A 14,782-nucleotide genomic window follows, 5' to 3' on the forward strand; every position below is an offset into this window, starting at 1 on the left:
CTGAATGGGTTCAAACTGCCTATGTTGGAAAACTCTTACTTGAATGTATTAAAAGTTCAGTGTTCAAGTTTAAAAGATTATAATGTAGTAAATTGTCAGATGATTTTTTTTTTCTTTCCATAATGCAAAGACCAGTTTAAGTGGGGAGTGATACTGGATCATATTTGAAATAGCCTAACTTTTCTTACTTTTCTTTTCCTGTTCTATACTGGAATTGGATAATAATCTCTGTAGTTTTAACTCCTGAAGTCATGATAGTTTCCTGTAAATCATTTTTGTTATAACAATTATTCCCTTGTCTTGTAAAGTCTCTTAGAGAAAACAGAATTTCAGTACCATTATTATTGTGTTGACTGTTGTTTCTGCTATTCTTTTTCTCTAAAAGAAGATGAAGTTCCTTCAAATCATGAAATCTCCCAGTTGACAAATGAGATGGGGGTGGTAAGGAGAAGAATTACGATATAGATATTACAAATTAAGGTTTTATGACTGATGGTTTGCTTGTAGTGGGGGATTTGTCAGCCCAGCATCACCTTAGCAGTTTTTTGTGCTTCTATAGCAGGTAAACTGAGTGGGAAGATGCAAAACTCTATTAATTTAACTAAAGTAGATATTAAGAAACAATTATGCAATTTTATGTAGAGAGAGAGATATATAAAAGGAACTCTTGTGCAGCCAGTAGACTGTAAAGGGTACACTGATGTTAATTAATTAAAACCCCATTGAATTAAATTGTTAGAAAATACCTTCATTTCCATCACGTGTCTCCATCTTCTTTCTCCAAGTGTACAGACATACGTACAGGAAAAAAGCAGCTAGGGTAGCTCAATTGGAAGGAGAAATGAGAGAGATGTCTGATTCTGTCTTTATGCAAATTTTATCCGGCATATTCACTCATCTAAGAAAATTTCTGTGTTAGGCCTTTCTTCTTTTTCCTGCCCAGATACTAAAATACAGTGTATCCTCTTGTCAAATGCAACTAACGAGTGGTAGATCGACTGTTCTTCTTACTTAACATCCATATGTGAAACTGAATGCTCTGTATTGACTTCTGCTGCTTTTTTAAAGTGTGATGCTTCAAAATGTTAAAGGAAACTAAAAAGTTTATTGGTAAATCCCTTCAGCCAGCACGACCTGTGCATCATCTGTCTTCTAAACAAGGTGAGTAGCATGGCTAAGATACAGTTCACTTTGCCAAAGCTTCAGTTGCTTTTAAGGAAATAACGACTTGTAAGATGACTTGGATTTTAATTACTTTGTTCAAACTACAGTGCTGTATAAATATCTTCCTCTGTGTTGATCTTACTACATCATCTCTGTGAGAAAATCTGAATTTAAACTGCATTAGGTTTATGCAGAACTCTGGTGGTGTTCTTCTCTACCAGGATGGTAGCTTGGCATCTGAAATTCTGGCTTCAGAAAGCTGGATCAGGATTCTCTATTAAATTTGGATTTCTTGGGTTAGTTGACTCCTGCTGTTGAAAACATAAAATACACATAATCTAAGGAATAGATTATTCTTTAGGTTTTATTGCAATTACAATATACTGCACTGTACTATTCTTATCTAGCCTTCATATAAGTTTAAAACAAACAAACAAGCCTAAGAAAAAAATCATGCAGTATTTATGTCAGGTGTGTATATTTTGGTTTTGTTTTTAAATCCCTGTATGCCTTCTAGATATTGCAGTATTACAGCTCTTATTATTGTTACATTACAAATTTTTGGTGGCCAGAGAAACAGTGACAGTTGTGCTAATGTGGACAGAAGTGAAGTGACATGATAAATTCTTACTTTGTTTAAAATTCATTGAAGAAATGGAACAATGGTCCTGTGGTGATTTAGAGCTTTTAAGTTGTGAATAAATGCCTGTATAATCTCTTTGCAGTTGGATTTCAGTGATCTTCTTGTAGCAAGCATCACGAAATAAAAATGCGGAGTCTATTTAAAATACATTTTCTTAATATTTTCTCTTATCTTCACTGGCATCAGCCAGTGCATTAAACTTTCAGGCTGAATTACCCAGTAACATTGAAGTATGTTTGCAGAGTAAGGTTGACTGGGTGAGTATTGAGTAAATAGTAGATGACGAAGTTGATGGAGTCTGTTCTGGAGTGCTATAAATTGAAGGTCAGCTGATCCCTTATGTTACCAAATAAAATGTAAACTCTATTTCCAGCTAGGAGTGTCCTTGAATCTGTATGGTATAAACCAGCAGTGTCAGAAGTGTTAAAAAGAAGTATGAGTTTTAGGAATGCCTTTCCCTGATATTTGCATGCACTAGTAGCTGAAAAATACATCTTCTGAGTTACTTATTTAAGAGTCTTATGAAAGTCTGTGTGGCGTTTCTTTAGTCTTCATTGAATTTAAGACAGCTATTTTAAACTTAAAGTACACATACTCAGTTTTTGCTTATTACGTGTAAAGAGTAACGTTAGACATAATTTTTGTTTTGTTTTGTTGGCACGTGCACAAATTCATTTGAGGCAGCAAACTTCACAAAACTAGATAATCAGTTCCAGTGCATTCAGTAGTTCTGTTTCATTGGCTCTGCTGGACTGGGCAATAAATGGGCCTTAGCATTCATAAAAAACCAAGACACACTCTAATGCTTTATTGCCAGAAATACGTGTTTTTAGACATGGTACAATGTGTCCTTCAAACTTGAAATTGGTTGTAGCTGTTTGCTGCAAAATGAAGTTTGTAGTGTTCCAACTGAAATGCTTAATGTTTCATGATTTGAATGTTCTTCGAAGTATATTGAAAGTTTTAAAATTTGTTGTTGTTATTGTTGTTAGGCCAAGTGTCTATGCCTTCATTTTTTATTTTAGAAGAGGTCTAATAATCCTGTAGTCCTTCCTTTATTGTATGAAGCTTCTGGAAGCTGCCTTTGACATTAAAAAAGGAAAAAAAAAGTCAAGGTGTTGGCAGCCTATCCCTGATCACACATAGGGACATTAACAGTTAATGCTTGTCTCTTGATCAATATGTATGGAGCAGAACAAACTATTACCTTTTAGAATAGGCTTGTGGTCAGCAGTGTTGTAATACTCAGTTTCATTAGTATTTGGCTACATGTAGATATGTGCTGCATTTCTTTGATGTTAGTATAGCTGTATTATTTCTTTTTTAAACTTTTTCTTTGGCATAGGATATTGAAAAAGTTTTTAATGCTTTGGACTGTCAGCTGTTGCATGGGTACCTCCAAATACCACCTGATTAGTACCCTGTGAATCCCTACTTGATGGGCAGCATTGGCCTGAAGGCTGGCATAGCAACTTCACAGAATATTATTCTATGTAGGAACATTCAGTATCTAGTTCTGAAGATATCTGGACCTGAATCTGATGATACAGAGTTGTGTATTACCAGTCTTTAATGAATCTTGCTGAACATTCTCTATGCTTCAAAAAGCGTTAGTGATTATATGAGAAAGCTGTACGTTGTTGTCCATTTGCTCTTTGGCTCCGGATATGGTGAAATAATATCCCCATTCCTAGAATAATATATATGTATGTTTCAGAACTTGTATATGTACTTCAAGAACTTGTTCTTCAAAATTGTAATTGTATTTCGGGTACTTTAAATCTTACTGCCTTTTTGGCAAGACAGTAGTAGTGCTCTGTATCTACAATCATAACACTTTAATTATCCTCATTGCCTTTCCTTCTTCCTCCAATATATTTCCTTTTACAGAATATAAATGAGCACAACACTAAACACACTGTGAGGTGAAAACCAAGAACAACTGCTGACATAACACTTAATATTGCTAAAGGAAATCAACTTGTTACGACTTTTTATACCAGTCATAGACTTATGTAGAGACCATCTATTGGAGAGAAATTGCTATAGGTTAGGATACAGGAAATGCAAGTTACTTTTTTGAAAACATGATGAATGATGAAGATTTGAAGAAGTAAAGCAGATTGTATTTGCCACTAACTTATAAATAGATTTTAAAAAATAAGAGGAGTTAGAAACAAAAAAAAAAAACCAACTCTGACAAACCAGGTTCTTAAAGCTGTGAAAGAACTGAAGAAGAATCTGGCGACTGAGTTCTCCAAACTGCTTTACTCTGGGATATTTAGTATGCGCACTTAAAGCTGCTTAGACTTCTGCCAGGAAAAAAGAATCATCATTATGGCACATCACAAGTACTGTTCAATGTTAGATTCAGCTCTGAGTATAAAGAACCATGAATTACAGAATTAAAACTGCTATCTGAGGAACTTCTAGTCATCTTTTAGTCTTAAGCCTTAGAGGAAGTGGAGAAGAGACACTGTTAATAATGAGCACAGTGATAGTCCTTGTATCTAAGATGTTAGCCTTGATTCTAGGGAATTTCCGCCAAACTGGTGTTCAGAGTGAAAGTGCCTGAATACTCACTGTGCCCTAACTGGCTAATTTAAACCAAAGAATAATTTTTATTACTTCATGGTATGCAAAGAATTTTCAGAAGATCTGAAGAGTGTTGAGTCCACTACCTCAGATCTCCTTGAAGTAGCGAGAGTTGAAAAGTCTCTATCAGTCAGTATCAGTTTTAATTTACTGCTTCTTCACTACCATTTAAAAATTACGTTTAGCTTCAGAAATACATGCCCTGCTCTAGGGATATTCTTTATAGGTGGATTCTGTTCTTTGTAGATGAATTTCAGATAGGAACATGTGTAAGACTATTGTTGTGAGTGGTGATACTCAAATCAAATGCTAAGTTTTGGACTGAAAACCAAACATAATAGAACTCCTCATTATAAAGCAGTTGACAGGATGATGTGATGGGAAATGGTGCAAGAAAAAATATAAAAATATTGTGGTGACATTGTGTGGCACATTGCTGTAACTTTTGCTTTATCATGCATGTCTTTTTTCTTGTGGATTTGAGAATGTCTTGTTTGTACTTAGAAAGAGCCTTTGAATAGCTAAGATTTGCAAAGACTAGTTGAACATCACAAAGCAGTTAGAATTTGCTGGATGGTTCTCTTGTTAATTTCATTCTCTGAAATCTGTAGATTTTTCATATTTTTTCCCCCAGCAGTTTTAGAAAAATCCGGAAAAGATAACTAAATTTCAACCACAGAAAATGGAAGTACGAACAGGGTGGATAATATACTAGAAATATTTTGCCATTTCACAATTTGTAGTTTTGGTACACAATGAAAGCTGGTGGTGCAGTTATGGCACAAAGTGTTAACTGCTGTCTCTGTCCAGAAAGTAGGATCTCTTTCACTTTTGACAAATGCTTCCCAAAATTTCAGTTCTGCCTGCCCCCACCCTCCTCCCAAAATCTGTCTCAGAATGAGATTAAAACTCCTCAGCCAAACCTGTGGAGCCTTTTGGGAACCAGGACAAACTGTTGAGGGTAAACTGCTTTCCAAACCACTCACTTCAAGGTTTTGGCATCTGGAAGGAACTCAGTGTTATACTGTAGATGTTGAGTCTTGATGCTTATGAAACCTTTTGCAAAGTGAGAGAATCCCAAGTCTCTCTTTTGGTCTTAAGGAAAGTACTTCCTGCTTTTATTATTCCCCAGTGTAGCAGCTTCTGGCTGTGTTCTGGGTGAGATAAGAGAAAAGGAGGAGATAATTGTGTTCTTTTTAAAAACTAGCAATAGCACTGTAAAATTCTGTCTAAAAGATTGCTGGCTCAAATGTTCGTACCTATACTGCTTTGTCAGTCATTGAACTATTCCTTTATTGTATGTTATCAAGAGTAACAAACATTATACAGGTTCAAATTAAACTTCTCGGGCATTTTACATTACCAGTATTCCTATTTACAATTTTCTGCAGTTTTTTTGCAGGACCTTCATCCTTCAAGTCAGAGATGCATCAGCTGTTACAGTTCTGACTACAGTGTAATTTGTGCAAGACTGTTTCTTTTCAGACTGTTATTATACTGAAAAGAAGATGGTGATTCAATTGCAAGGAGTAGAAAAAATGAACAGAATCCAGTTTTCTTCATGCAGAGAAAGTATTAATTGTCCAAAATCTTGGTGACTGGTGAAAGCAAAATCGATTACTGAAACTGTACAACTGTTATTTTTAACTAAGAAACTTAGAAGCATACATCCTTAGGTTCTAATATGCTTAAAGGAAATAAGCTCCATAACTTAATTTTGTGAAATATATCAAAAAAATGTTAACTCTTTCCTCCCTATTTTAGTTATCTGAAATGACTGAAGTGAAGATCTTAACTCAAACTATGATGTCCTGTCAACCAAAAGAGCATGAATCAGAAGCAAAAAAAGGTAAAATATTGCATGGAGATCTGTGTCAGAGTTGTATTTTCTAGATGGAAGACAGTTAAACTTTGAAGAGATGTGGGCTGCGTATCATTTTTTCTGATTAGCCAGTGCTTTGAGAGTTTGGCTTCCTTCCATGACACAATTTGAGAACAATATGAAGCATTTCTGGTTTTCACATACCACTCTAGAGAAAGTGTTAAAACTTGGCCATAACTAAGGTGGGAAGCCTCCACTGGTAGACTTGCTTGTATATATAAGGTTTTACCTGTCTCTCTTTTTTTATTTTTTCTTTTCTCTTTTTTTTTTAAAAAAAAAGCCAAAACAAAACCAAGAAAAAACAAACTCCAAACATAAAAAAGCTTCTTCACACAAAATCGTGGTTTTGTGTAAATGGCTTCTGTGTGTGGAAGTACAGATTTGAGTTACATCCTTTAGCCTGTTGCAGGGGTCAGTCACGGCATACAGACTATTGTATGCAACCAATTTAAGAACTTAGTAGTTTGGCTTCCTTTTCTACTCTTACTACAGTGCTTCTGAAATACTAATTTTCTGATGGTTAGAAATCACTTAATTTCTTCTATGATTAGTCTTGGACAGTTTGTTCTTGTGTCAACACTGTCCTTAATGTTTGCTCCTTATGCTTTTCTTTCTGTACTGCCTGTCACTCAGTACTCATAAAGCATAATAGTGTTTTTGTCATGGTTTGGTAGTTTAAACAAGCCAAACTTTTACTCTTTTTTTTCATTAATGGATAATGTCAGGTTCCAAATGTATTTTCACAGTCCTTCTCTGCACTGCTTCCTGCCTAATTCTTCATTCTTAAACACATCACAGGAACTGTGACAGTAATACAGGTTAGATCATTGGTTCATTGAGACAATTTTTTCTGTTAATGTCTTCCTGTAATCAGGCATCTCATATTTCCATCTGTAATCTCCAAGCCTTAAGTAATATCAGAAGACTTGGTTTGTTCTGTTGCTGGTAGTACTCAAGAATTGAAAGAATTCTGTTAAGTTCTATTAAGCCTTTCCTATTTTTCCTCTGTATGAGGTTAGCATCACCCAGGTTCTTGAGCAGTAATTCTACACTCTTGTGTGTTACTGACTTGAAAATAAGTCTTCCATGTATCCCCTTTCAGGTTCAGGTTTGTTTCTTCTGTTCTTGATCTTGGTAAATATAATAATGTTCTGTGCCTTGGATCTGGTTTGGTGTCAGGCTTGTCAAGTTCTGTCTGTTGGTGGTGGCTTTCAGATCCTTTCATTGATTCTGCTTGCGGTGTGTAGAGAGTATTGTGTTCTACAAGATCTTAAATTGCTTCTCATCAGATCCTGGTGTCTTACATAAGCCATCACTTTGGATCTTTTTTAGAGGTTAATTGCTCTGTGATGCCTTCCTGAGTCTACTCCACATTTGTCCATAATGTCAAACTTTTCCCAACACTTCATTTTCAAAAGGCTTTTGTTGGCTGATTGTTGTAATCCTTTCCTTCAGAGTAACACAACTTTAGAGGTCCTGTTGTTCAGGTACTACCTACAAATAAGTCTCTCCCCCCACCCCCCTTCTATTGCACTGTGAAATTTCCTTATTTCCAGCTGTACCTTCAGTTCTAGATAATTTCCATTTGATACCTGTTAGGTGGTAGTATGCCTTCAATTATCTGTCTCTACAGTTATTAAGTGCTTTTTATGGCTATCTCAGTCAATTCCTTGCTTTCGCTTAGAATCATAGAATAGTTTGGATTGGAAGGGACCTTTAAAACTAGTCCAACACCCCTGCAATGGGCAGGGACATCTTCAACTAGACCAGATCACTCAAAGCCCCATCCAACCTGACCTTGAATGTTTCCAGGGATTGAGGCATCTACCACTTCTCCGGGCAACCTGTTCCTGCGCTTTACCACCATCATTGTAAAAAATTTCTTCCTTATATATAGTTTGAATCTACCTTCTTGTAGTTTAAAACCATTACCCCTTGTCCTGTTGCAACAGGCCCTACTAAAATGTCTGTCCCTGTCTTTCTTATAAATCCCCTTTAAGTATTGAAAGGCTGCAATAAGGTCTTCCCAGAGCCTTCTCTTCTTCAGGCTGAACAACCCCAACTCTCTCAGCCTTTCCTCGTAGGAGAGGTGTTCCATCCCTCTGATCATTTCTGTGGCCCTCCTCTGGACCTGCTCCAACAGGTCCATGTCTTTCCTGTGTTGAGGGCTCCAGAGCTGGATGCAGGACTCCAGGTAGGGTCTCATGAGAGTGGAGTAGAGGGGCAGAATCACCTCCCTTGACCTGCTGGCCACGCTTCTTTTGATGCAGCCCAGGATACAGTTGGCTTTCTGGGCTGCAATCGCACATTGCTGGGTCGTGTCCAGCATTTCATCCACCAGTACTCCCAAGTCCTTCTCTGCAGGGGTGCTCTTAGTCCCTTCATCCCCCAGCCAGTATTGATACCAGGGGTTGCCCTGATCCACGTGGAGGACCTGGCACTTGGCCTTGTTGAACATGATGAGGTTCACATGGGCTCACTTCCAGGTCTCTCTGGATAGTGTCTGGGCCCCTCTGGATGTCATCCTGTCCCTCAGGCGTATCAACCGTACCACTCAGCTTGGTGTCATCTGCAAACTTGCTGAGGGTGCACTCGATCCCACTGTCTATGTCATTGATGAAGATATTATACAGTACTGGTCCCAATACGGACCCCTGAGGGACACTGCTTGTCACTGATCTCCATCTGAACATTGAACCATTGACCACTACTCTCTGGATGTGACCGTCCAGCCAATTCCTCATCCACCAAACAGTCTTACAGGAGGCCCATTATTCCTAAAGGAATAAACTTCTTTGTCACCGAGGATCAGAGATAAAGTTTGTCCCTTCTTTGCCTAATTCCTTTTCTCTTGTTTCTGCTCTTGTTTAAGAATGTCAGCTTAAAATACGGACATGGGTAGATGTATTATATCTGAGGCTATGCTAGAGTAGAGATATTGGTACAAACTCGAATGATAACATGCACGTTCTAAGCAAAGCCCCTGACTCTTGATGATTCAGTGTAAAACCCTCAAAACTGTTTCACTGGTATTGATCCATTTGCCAGTTTAAATGCAGAAGATCTCATAATTACTTTTAGCTGTTGAAAGACATCAACTTAATAGCACCAAGAAAAGAGACGCTCCGGTTTTTTTATCTGTGCCATAGAAATGTGTGCCACTTTGTGTGAGTTATAAACAGATTTTTTTAGGGTTTCAAGACCAGTTTGTGGTGTTTCTGTTAATTAGAACAAGATATAGGGAGTCTGTAGTATAAGGTTGGATTCACCTTTTTTTTTGTTCTTCTGTGTTAAAACAACAAACCCTTATTAGCTTGGAATAGTCTTCCATATTTACTAAGTCAATTTGATAAGAGTTAAGGTGAAATGCTCTGTAATTTACTACAAATTACCCTGATGCAAGGTCAGACTTAAATTACTGCTGGTTTTAATATTGATTTTTCTATTCCACATGCAGCATTTCCACCCTTCTGTAAGAAACCAAACCAGTTCTCTGAATTCCCAACCTTAATGCCTTAAACAACAATGTTGAACTTAGTGATTTTGTGTATTCACAGAAAGGATCAAATACAGCAGAGATTTCCTTCTGAAACTTTCCAGTGTTTCCCTCTCTCAGAAGAAGCCAGAGTTTCTTCCTGATCATCCAATTGTTCTTGAAAAGCCAGTAAGTGCATTTTTCGTATTAAGTGAAGTTATAAAAACAGTCATGGAGGGTTTGACAACCCATTTGATAGGGAACATTTTTCTTCAGACTACCCTGCCAAATTGATAAAACCTTCAAAAGACAGATTGTGCAGTTCAGCTCTGTTACTTTTATACATAACTTCCTCAGTCAGTATTTGGCATCTTACCATGGCAGGTACCATACAAAGGAAAAGGGTTTTTTCTTTGTTTTCAGGCAAAAGATAAGGTATGTTTCCAAATGTAAAGTCAGTATGAAATCATATTAAAGCTTTCTATTATGAAATCACAGTGCATAGCTTTGGTATTCTATGTGAATTCCATCTCTGTCTTTTCAAAATAAAAGAGAACAATCTTGATAAATTTCTGGCTTTGTGAAAGTCTGATTCCAGTGTTTAAGTTGTCCATGCCGTCAGTGTCCACTACAAAACTGTTAATGAGCTTAATGCAGTTTGTGTTATCAGCTCTGGTCTGTGTTGTTGGGGAGAAATGAATGATGAATGGGAAGGATGTCCAGGAGTGCCACCTTAACCTCTGAGATGAAATAATCCTCAAACACTTTGTATGCTAAGAGAAAAAAATCTAGTGGTTGGCATTCCACACACCAAGTGTGGGAAAACGTTCTTGGGTATGAACATTATAATACCAAATCAGGCTACATACTAGACTGCTATTGAGGCCATTGGGGTGTAGTTCTTCTAGAAATATTCCTGTCCTGGAGAAGTATGTCCAGATGACTACTGTGTTGACTATAATTCAGGGCAGTTTTAAACTTCTTAAATTTCTGTTCTTTGGAAAAGCAAAGTTAAACTAACATATGACAGTAATCAGCCTTCCCTGGTCTTACTGTTTTATTCGTCCTCAAGATGAAAGCTTTACTTGTTTGAAAACCTGCCTGCAGATAGGGAAGTTTCAGCTCTTGAATTTCCTAACTTCTTTTCCCTCCTCTTCTGTCGCTCAAGTTTCTAAGGGGGGCAAATTTTGATAATATATACCCTTTCACATAGTTATGTTCATAGGTAAAGGAGGACCCCCTCAGAAATGGAATCGGTGAACGAATGAACTCTAAAATTGCTCATGACATGGCTAAATTGCAAATAATTTGGATAGAGGGAAAGAAAGATAGTAAAAACTGGTGCAAGCCAAGATGGGTTGCATGTGTTTTAAGAGATTGTTTGGGACTGGAGGATTTATGTCTGTAAGATGATGTCATAAGTGTATCCAGTTATATACAGTCTTGTCTTTAGAAATAAGAGTGTCTCACTGTTTGTGAGTCCTGCTCTTAAAGTCTTTCCTCTGCTTTGTGTTAGTCATATATATGTAAGCCCCCACCTGCATATGCTAGTTTATCATACAGATAAAAAAGCAGTGAGTTTTCTGATTCTATTAAGCTGCAGAAGGGGATGGGTAAATTACAAACTTTTATTAGTCAGGATGTTGGGTTAGAATAACAAAGCGTATCACTTAATTATCAGTATTGGTGTCTTAAGCACAAAGTATGGATGCTTGAATAGGAAGCTAAAGGAAAAAAATCCTGTTCTCATTAAAAGAAAGCAAAAGCTGGTGATTTGCTTTGTGATCTTGGAGACAGTGTTGAAAAGGGTATTGCAAGTATACTGGTCTCATTAGTATATAAAGGTGATATTATTAGCTTGCCAGTCCTACTTCAGAAGTTAGTTCCACATTATAAGCATGAAACTTGATCAGTGATAGTCTGCATTTTTTTTTCTGCATTGACTAGAATGAATGTTTTGCTGTTAATATAAGATAAAACTGTCCGTTGTTGTATTCTACTGTTGAATTTTAGTGTAGACATTGAATTTTTAGTAGTTTGGGAGTTTGTTTGGAGGCATATTAACATGAATTAAACATGTAAGTTCTTTGGATGTGGACTGTGTTAAGATGTATTTTGCATGTCTGTATGGATATACCAGCTTGTTTTTCACTAAGCAGTTTCCTTCTTGGCAAAGAAAAGCTAAAAACTGCCATTGTTTCCAAGATCATTGTAAGATCTCAGTTAACATATATGAACCTTGTTAGAAATCCCATTGCCATATACTGAAATAAAAATTTTATTTGTGAGACACAGACACATGAACTGTACCCAGCTAGTCAGTTTCTATAAAAAGATTGCAGCACTTGGAGTTGTTAAGTTTTTCTGTATAGGAATTCAAATATAAGAATCTGTAAATAGAATAGAAGTTGAATGTTACCCAGGAGTGCCTTAGACTTGACTTGGCCTGTCAACTAATAGATCTTACTTTCAGGTCTCATATATTGGTATGAAAAGATACATGTTGAATTTCAAGAATGAGGAGTGATAAAACACATTTCAAAATTAGAAGAAAAAAAACCCAATAACTACAAACATTTTACGGGACAAAGACCTGCATTACTTCCTCTTCTGAGTTAGCTGCATCTCTTGGAAGACATTACTAGTGAGACTTTCATGAAATACAGGACTGATTAGTCAACATGGAAATAGGCGAGGCCTCTGTCTGTTCAGAATGTGGAGCTGGGTGTATAGTTCCTCTTAAAACACTGACAATGAGTAAGCAATTTTTCTTTCCAGGAGAGGGTTTATCTCAAATGAGAATAGCCCAAGCCCAATATCCCATAAAAGAATTGAGCCTGTTACGGATTTTTCTTAATACTACTTATAATATGTAGACTGGAGGAAAAACATTTAATAATTCTTGACCATGTAGTCTGAGAAGGCATGTAGAATCAAAGAAAAAGTGAAAATAAATTCAGAACAAATTTATCCAGAAAAAGCAGTGATTTCAGGCTCCTTCTGGTGCTGTATGGTGACATCAGTCTGTCATGTTAAATTGCCTGCTTTGTGTGACACCTTGCTTATTGAGACTGGGTGTCAGAGTTTGAGCATTCTGCACTGAAGTAGAGAACAGGTTGATTAATAGTGGAAAGCCTATAAGGACAAGTACAAACAGTTTTAGTTTTGATGCAAACAGTGTCTTCCAGGTGCTGTTTCTTACTAATCTGTTTAGTGATGAGACAGAATTATAATCCACAGCCTTGGTTTGGGTTTGGGTTGTTTTTTTTTTTTTCTACTTGTTTTTCTTTCCTAAGCATGTTTTTGGTAGCTTTTAATGAATTTTCCCAGAATCATTTAGTTTCGAAGGGACCTCTTGAGATCACCTAGTCCACCTCCTCTGCTCAAGCGGAGTCAGCTAGATCAGGTTGCCCAGGATCACGTCCAGTCAGGTTTTGAATATGTTCGCAGGCAGAGACTTCACAACCTCTCTGTGGAGAAATTGCACAACCTGTTGCAGTGCTTGGTCACCCACACAGTGAAAAAAAAAAAAAAAAATTTTTTGGGGGGGCTGTGAAAGCTGTGTCTCTTTCATCAGATCTTACTGATGTTCCCATTAGTTAAAAAGAAAAAAAAAAATCTTCCTCGTAGCCTTTGTGGTTTCTAGAAGAGTGGGAGAGATACAGACTAATTTTAAGGACATCCTGTAGCAGAGCTGACATGATAGTGAGAAATTAACGTTGCTGTTCCCAAGATCTGTAAGGTAAGCTGAGGTGGATTTCTGTGCAGTTTTGCTTGTGGCATCCTGATAACAAGTCACCTAAAGACAGTACTCTTTTCATAGAGCAGTACCAGAAATGATAGTAGAATGTTTGTATCCTGATGATATCATTATTCAGGACTTGTTTTCAGTGGAGTGTGCAAAACCACTTAATTTACTTACGCTGAACAGTAAGTGGTATTCAGTTGTTCCATTATCCATCCTCTTTCCTCTGCACTTCAGTTTCCTTCATGCAGCAGATTTCATGGTTACATGGGAAAATTCCAGTGTGTTTACTGATCCCATGTCACCCATTTTTCTGCACAGAAACCAGAGGGATTAATGAGATGCGTGTGTAAATTAAATGAATGATGCTTAAAAGGGGCAGAAGGAGGCCTCCAAATAAATTTCTAATGATGAACAGTCAATTCTATAACATGTCAACGAGCTTGTATTTAGGAGCAGGTGGTTGTCAACAGTTTGCCACTGAATTGAGTGTTCAGGTGGTTCTTTACCATCTTAAGACTTCCCAAGTTCTGAATTTTTGAAGTTATTGCTGAAGTATATGCCCATCTATGACTGAAAGCTATATTTCCAGGTGGAGAAAGCTCCCTAGAGTGGCTGGTACAAGGGAGGTGCTGCTCTTACAGTTAGTGGGCTATGGGTTGCATTTGTCCCAAAAGACAGTGGGATTTTTTTGAGATGTAGGGATCAGGGCTACCTATACATAGCTCAGTATTTGAAACCGAACTGATGTTACTGTGTTGACAAAGTCTTCCAAGAAGATTTCAGATTAAGTCTCTTTGATTAATGAAAGTAGTACTGTTTGCATTAAAAAAATATCAAATTGTTAAATGTACATGGAGTAGAAAAGGGTTATAAGCAGACCCATGAAAACTTTGTTTAAATGACCTCTTGTAACCGAAGTAATTTGAGGGTTTGTTTGTCTTGCAGGAAAAGAGCAACCCTTCTATTGACATATGCAAGAAGTGACAGGTTGTTTGGAAGATGAGAAATCCATCAGTGAAGGAGCAACGTATGATGTAGATCTTAAAAGATTTTTGAAGGTACTCGGGTGCCTACAGATGAAAGTAGGACCCTATGAAACTAACGGAAATGCCTGTTTCTTCCTGAATGCTTTAATTTTTAAATGCCTGAATGCTTTAAAAGTCAAAACTTTATTTGTAATGCCTGAGATGGTACTACAATTACAGTGAAAATAAATAATTTTACATTTTGCTGTGACAGAATTTGTCTGTGTTATATAGCCATACAGTTTGTCTG

At 37.0% G+C, this 14,782-nt stretch overlaps 1 protein-coding gene across 1 annotated transcript; it reads left to right on the forward strand.

Moving 5' to 3' along the window:
- The first annotated feature begins 1,082 nt into the window (after positions 1-1,082).
- LOC104828371 (chromosome unknown open reading frame, human C8orf88) lies at positions 1,083-14,491 on the forward strand. Its single transcript, XM_010562010.1, has 3 exons — positions 1,083-1,161; positions 9,842-9,948; positions 14,453-14,491. Exons 1-3 carry the CDS (start codon positions 1,083-1,085, stop codon positions 14,489-14,491), a joined length of 225 nt encoding a protein of 74 aa, XP_010560312.1.
- The last annotated feature ends 291 nt before the right edge of the window (positions 14,492-14,782 follow it).

The sequence above is a fragment of the Haliaeetus leucocephalus genome, unplaced genomic scaffold (assembly GCF_000737465.1).
Source record: "Haliaeetus leucocephalus isolate CR32 unplaced genomic scaffold, Haliaeetus_leucocephalus-4.0 Scaffold152, whole genome shotgun sequence".
Lineage (NCBI taxonomy): Eukaryota > Metazoa > Chordata > Aves > Accipitriformes > Accipitridae > Haliaeetus > Haliaeetus leucocephalus.